General features: G+C 34.5%; 1 protein-coding gene across 1 annotated transcript; it reads right to left on the reverse strand.

Moving 5' to 3' along the window:
- Nucleotides 1-1,016: 1,016 nt before the first annotated feature.
- Pfdn6 (prefoldin 6) lies at nucleotides 1,017-6,784 on the reverse strand. The gene is made up of 4 exons (XM_070092305.1): nucleotides 6,641-6,784; nucleotides 4,902-4,972; nucleotides 1,932-2,056; nucleotides 1,017-1,532 (listed from the first exon to the last, which is right to left on the reverse strand). The coding sequence occupies exons 1-4, from the start codon at nucleotides 6,705-6,707 to the stop codon at nucleotides 1,415-1,417; spliced, it is 381 nt and encodes a 126-aa protein (XP_069948406.1). The 5' UTR covers nucleotides 6,708-6,784; the 3' UTR covers nucleotides 1,017-1,414.
- Between the last annotated feature and the right edge of the window lie 355 nt (nucleotides 6,785-7,139).

A 7,139-nucleotide genomic window follows, 5' to 3' on the forward strand; every position in this document is an offset into this window, starting at 1 on the left:
CTAAATACTGTTCACTTATATGTTTCACTGTAAACACCTGGTCCACACACCCCCTACCTTTCCTAAAGCCTCCTTGTTCATCTGCTATCCTATTCTCCGTCTTACTCTTAATTCTTTCAATTATAACTCTACCATACACTTTACCAGGTACACTCAACAGACTTATCCCCCTATAATTTTTGCACTCTCTTTTATCCCCTTTGCCTTTATACAAAGGAACTATGCATGCTCTCTGCCAATCCCTAGGTACCTTACCCTCTTCCATACATTTATTAAACAATTGCACCAACCACTCCAAAACTATATCCCCACCTGCTTTTAACATTTCTATCTTTATCCCATCAATCCCGGCTGCCTTACCCCCTTTCATTTTACCTACTGCCTCACGAACTTCCCCCACACTCACAACTGGCTCTTCCTCACTCCTACAAGATGTTATTCCTCCTTGCCCTATACACGAAATCACAGCTTCCCTATCTTCATCAACATTTAACAATTCCTCAAAATATTCCTTCCATCTTCCCAATACCTCTAACTCTCCATTTAATAACTCTCCTCTCCTATTTTTAACTGACAAATCCATTTGTTCTCTAGGCTTTCTTAACTTGTTAATCTCACTCCAAAACTTTTTCTTATTTTCAACAAAATTTGTTGATAACATCTCACCCACTCTCTCATTTGCTCTCTTTTTACATTGCTTTAATAGTTCTTGGTCTTATTAATTTTCCTTTTATATCCATGGGGAAGTGGAATAAGAATCTTTCCTCCGTAAGCCATGCGTGTTGTAAAAGTCAACTAAAATCCCGGGAACAATGGGCTAGTAACCCCTTTTCCTGTAAAGATTACTAAAAAGAATAAGAAGAAGAAAATTGTCATTATTTTTATACCATACATTAATTATTCAGCAATAAAATATCTAGCACAGCCTCTTCCTAAAGATGCTAGATAATTAATAATCTACTACATTAATGAAAGACAATTATACACTTCTTTATGAAGGAAATTAATACGACCAATAGAAAACGAAAATATTCATAACATAATGGCAATAGAGCATTTGATACACGAGGTGGTAGGAACATAACCTGTAAATACTAGTGTTAACAGGAAAATCATCAGATTACATAATAAAACTTCAAATCTGTGATGAAATGATTGCATTATACAAGATATACATATAGTACTGGTTTTAATTTAACATGCATTTTATTCTACAAATGACAGGCAAGTGTTTTATTATACTGTATCAAAACCATAAAGGCTGAAAATGTGAAACTTGCATCGGAAGGGTACTGCAAGATTTTTTAATGACATTTCTTCATGTCACTGATTCCACACACTGCTCTATAGGCGAGCAAGGGAAAGCAAGTTAATTTAAAACAAATGTTTTCAGGGAAAGCATTATTCTTATAATTCATTTTCCCATTTGTTTCCTTATCATCTGCTGCATTTGCTGCTGAAGCATACCAATGCTTTCTCGTTTGGCATCTGCATCCTTTTCTAATTTGTCCATTGTATTGTCGTGGCGTTTACTGAAAAATAATTGTCATACATCAGAAGCTGTGAATATAACTGGAAACAATAAGGCTTTTACAACTTTTTCTTCTGCATGCACAAGTTAAAAGGTAGCTGACGGCAAAAGCCCACAAGCAGAAATAAAGAATACTTTTAATACAATGTTTCACCTAAGGCTGCGCTTCAACAAGTATACAGGAACAAGCATGAATGTTTTAGTAAAGGGATTCTTTGCTATCAGTGTCTTTATAGTTGAAAGTTTAGGTTCATCATTATAGTGATAACTAACAAAAGATTAAATTATATTTAATGTATGCGATATGTTAATTAGAACTAAAAAAAAATTTTTGAACAAAAATTTTTTATATATTAGATATTAAATTTCATGTAAAGTTTAGTACATATCAAATATTTACATTTCTTGTGTGATGTATTCAACTCTCTTGTTGACATTCTGTCGAGCCTCTTCTAAATCTTGGCGAATGAGGGCTGGCCCAATCAACTTGAAGACCACACTTTCATCATCTATCAAATCCAGTTCCTGTAAGGAAGTTCACTAAGTTCATATAATCAATAACATTCATTTGTAATGCACTCTCAAATTTAAATGAATATATCCTTAAATAAAGCTACAGTATTTTCTAACAACTTTAGCTTAGGAATGACAGCATGAAATAATGTATAATATGTACACATCACTACTACATAACTCGTGACAAACTGGTAAGCAGCCTTTAAGAATTTTATATATTTTTTAATTTTATTCAATTCATAATTTTATGAACAGAATAAAAGTTTGATCACTGAGACTACTACAATAACTATTGAACATTTAACCATGTAGAACAGTTTCTCAAGTGGTGAGATTCCACTGTCTACCATTTTTGTGCACAGCCAACATATTCCTGCAATAAAGGAATAGGAAACTGAGACAGAAGCCCTTCTTTTCTATCATCACTAAAGGCTCTGTGCCTCTTCATCCCAGTCAAATTATACAATCAAGTAATAATGACATGTACCTTATTCTCATCAACCAAGATGCAGAGTGAATTAGAATTTAAACATTGATAGTACTGTATCATAATAATAATAATATTCACTGGTGCACAGAGATGAGGGAGAGCACATCAAAAGAAATTCAAGAAGCAGAAATAAAATACAAGGCATAATTAGGTGGAAAGGTGAAGAAGCATAACACTCAAAGTTGGTTTAACTTAAACTGAACTGGCATTAAATGTGTAGCTTTCAGAGAAGAATACTAACAGAAGACTGAACTGGCATTAAATGTGTTGTCTTCTGAGAAGAAAACTGACAAAGTAAATATAATAGGAACACGAAGAAATAGTAAATGTGACCCCTTGTAAACATAGCAAGCCTGTACTTAAAATTATGTTCATGTCAGCAACTATGAGCAATTCTGGTGCAGCCAATGAGCAGCTTCTAGAAAACAGTATCCCACAATCAACAGCTATGAAGTGAAAACTGCCAAAACAGATTATTTATCATTAGTACATAATAACAGTTTGTCAATGGCCTCTTGAATGTTGTGTCAGTACCACGAAAAAGAAAAAAAGACAATTCCTTGTGAAAGTATGTAGGAGGAATCTGCAAGTTTACAAATGAAATGCACAACTGGAGGCCTCAGTAAAAGACAGCCATTTTATGTTGACTATGCATCAAAGTCTGCATTGACAGTTTGCAATGCAGTGAGATGGGCATATAAATATGTTGGAAAAATATAGCTGACTGGTGCACTTACCTTTGAAAGACTTGATTATTAAACAGAAGTATACCCTATCTGAGCAAAGGCTTTAGGAGCTATTAGTATGCACAGTAGTAGCACCAGAGGAATGGAGATCATTCATAGCTATTGAATAAAAAAGGTTTCCAGTAAGGACAAAACTAGGACCCATTAACTGTCAAAAGACTAGAATCAGGAGAAAGGTGTAAGGAGCAGTGTGTATACCATTTACTGAGATAACTCCAAGCCATGACATTGTGCAACATACTTTGAACCAATGCCTGGTGTAAATATTTTGTAAAGAACATGTTGCACACATGCAGTGTATGAGGCATCAGAGTAAGGATCAACAAATTGCAAACAAAAGACAACAGAACATTAAAAAGTTTATCAACTAAAAGAGGATCAGAAGTGATAAACTGGTGGCAAAGGATGAGATATAACAAGGGTCTTGTATTTTGAAAAATTTACAACCACTTAGAGACATTGATATGGTACTAGCAGAAGAAATAATCAAGCGAAGAGAAGGGATTATTATACTCACAGAAAGTGTTAAACCTGTATAGGTCATTAAGCATTACACAAAAAAGGCAAAGATAATAAGAGCTTGTCAAAAAACTTTTGAAGACGTGTTTATTTAGGCTGAGAACTTGGCCTCGAGCCTAATGAAGCTCCATTCCTAAAAAGACCCATGAAATTTCAGGAAGATGCAAGGTACTTTATACTGGCCAAGAGGCAAACAAAATATTGTAGATGATTCTGATTTGTTGTCAGACAAAAAAGAGATACACCTACTTAGAAAGGAACCAAGATAGGGTTTTCGAACAAATTTTGCTCCTCCCACTTAATATTTAATGAGTAAAGAAAAACAGTAGCATGGACAGTCTGGTGTGGATAGTGTGAATAATGTGCATGGTAGGAGATTCAGTGAGAGAGAGAGCAGTCAAAGGGATTATGACAGTTACCATAGGGAATGCAATGTGGTCATCTCAAATGAAGAGAAGTACACCTGTATTGGGTAACCCCTGTGGTTTGTACTGTTGTATGATTAATTCAAATGCAACAAGTAATAGTCCCAATGGTTTTGTAGAGTATTTCAATCTCAACTGCTTGATATGTAATACTTTTTTAGTTCAACAATTTTATTTACTGCATAAGAACCAGAAATTTACTTGTCTTCCTATTTTTCATTTATATTAACGACAAGCTCACAAAAAAAAAGGAAATAAAAAGTCCTAACCAGTCTTAGCTCTAAGGCATTACTCAAGAAATCGTAATCGTAATCGTATGGTTTATTTGCAATCGTGTCATTACGATTTCTTGAGTCATGTTGACGGCAGTGAAGGGACTTGAGCTAGAGTTCGTCACGGCCACGCTAGCTGGAGATTCGTCTGTAAAAACTTGCATTTGTGGTCACAGAGGTGCCTGTGCTAACTTTCCTATGGTGTAGAAATATACCTAGTTGGATGAATCTTATTGTGGCTAGCTGGTCTAGTGGCTAACGCGACGGGCTGGAGTTTTGAGACTCTATGACCGCGGGTTCAATCCAGGCCGGGGGTATGGTTTCTCTAAGGCATTTCCTACATCATGTATGGACCTTTAAATCAATGGTTTATTGAACATTTACTCTACATTCTTTTCTCACCTCTTGAACTACTTTGTTTTCATTTAGCTGTCCATCAAGCTGAGACCTCAAGTTGGTAGTTTTGGATAAATCTGAAAAGATATATAGTGTTATGATACGAGGAAAATGCAGGTTTGTAACCTGAAAAGATATACTATAGTGTTATTTATGTGATACAAGGAAAATGCAGGTTTGTATGACAATCAGGAATTTAAAGTGGTATTAATTTCACTGAACTTTCCAGTTCAATACATAATGAGGAATTACATAACATGCAACACCTGAGTATCTTTATATGAAGACACTTCATAAACCAGTAAGTTTTACAATTAAATAGAGATGATACACAAAGACAATGGAACATTAGGTATATAACCAATATTTCAGCCTAGAAGCTGGTATTTAATAATAATAGTAATAATAATTGTTTATTTCTAAAAAATATATGATACAACTGATACAGACCTAACTGACATTATTGATATACTTTATATTAAGTCTGCTTGGCTGCAGAGCACTCGCCTCACACTGACTGTCTGTGGTTCAATACCCAGTATGGGTAGATATGTTGGTCATGTTTCTTTACACCTGCTGTCACTGTTCATCTAAAAGTAAGTAGGTACCTGGGTGCTAGTTGACTGGTGTGAGTCACATCTTGGGGAGACAAGATTAAAAAAAAAAATGGAAATATAAGACAGTCCTCGATGATACACTGATTTTCTTGAATTATCCTAGGTAGCTAACCTTCCTGGTTTATAAATCTGAACATATCTTTTCTTATTTTATGCAGAGCATTTCAGGCAGCTAAAGTTAATCTTGTCCCCTAGGATGCAACCCACATGTTGGCTAACACCCAGGTACCTACTTACTGCTAGGTGAATAGGGGCAGCAGAGGCAAGGAAACATGCCCCAAGTTTCCACCCAAGTCAGGGATCAATCTCAGACCTTCAGTGTGTGAACTGAGGACACTACCAACCAAGCACCTTAGTAAGTTTACTTAGGTACATGTACACAAAATCACAGCTATACAAATTATCTAGGAAAACCCAAAAAGAGTCAAAGTTAGCAAGACATGTTGCATATCTGTCTAATTCCTCATTATCACTGATGTCAGCTATGCCTGTACACATAATAATAATAATAATAATAATAATAATAATAATAATAATAATAATAATAATAATAAATTATTATTATTATTGTATACCATTATTATAAATCATTAATGTTATTCCCAGATATTTTAACTTTATCTCTTTATAAACTAGGCCTATCTGTACTTTTTTTTTTTGTAGTCATATGTCTTGTCAATAAAATCTGGCATGTTTTTTGTAAATTTTTGGTATGCAGTTTGTAAATTATTATAATCAGTAGGAAGAGCTACACCCATGGGGGGTCACACAGTGCCTGGGAATGAGAAGACAGCTCCATTTCCCTGGATCAAGACTCCCTCACCGGCATCAAGGTGATATTTGTAAAAAAAAAAAAAAAAAAAAAAAAAAAAAAAAAAAAAAAAAAAGTCTGAAAATTGAACCAAGAGTTTATGTAAGTTTAGTATGATACAGGCACACATAAATAGTTACATAGATTATCATACATAGTAACATGTGTGTAAATTACTCAGAATAATCTCCAAAAAAGGACGAAGTGACTTTAAATTCAGACACACGGACTACCTGATCTTCCCCCTCCCCCCTCACACTATTTGATGAACATTTAACTCTGGCAGCAAGAAACACACCCAGGACAAACACATATACCTTTCTGGATCTTTTTATAGCTCTCCACCTCCTCTTCGAGTTTCTTTTGCAGCATCTCAGGACCCATGATGACTCCCTCACTGTGTTATGATGCGCACTACCACACTAACACATTTTCCTAATATGAACAATTCAAAAAAGCAATAGAACTCGCTTTTGCCACACCTGGTTTTTTTTATAATAAATAGCAGTAATAAGAGGTGGTTTTTGTGGTCATCACGACGTGTTTTAAATATGGATTTTTGAGAGATATTTTAATGTGAGGAGTAAAATAAAATTTGATATTGTCACACCTTGTTCTCACAAAAAAAATGGATTGATAAAAAGTTTTTATAATAAGTACGATATATTTTGGATGTGACTTTGAAAAGTGTTATAATTTGAGGAGCTCAATACTAATGTAAGATCTAAAGAATGTATATAATTTCAGGCAAACTTGACATATTTCGCATACTATGCCGTATTTATATAATACTTTCAGGTAAAGTGTGCTAATTAA

The sequence above is a fragment of the Cherax quadricarinatus genome, chromosome 39 (genome assembly GCF_038502225.1).
Source record: "Cherax quadricarinatus isolate ZL_2023a chromosome 39, ASM3850222v1, whole genome shotgun sequence".
In the NCBI taxonomy this organism is placed as follows: Eukaryota; Metazoa; Arthropoda; class Malacostraca; order Decapoda; family Parastacidae; genus Cherax; species Cherax quadricarinatus.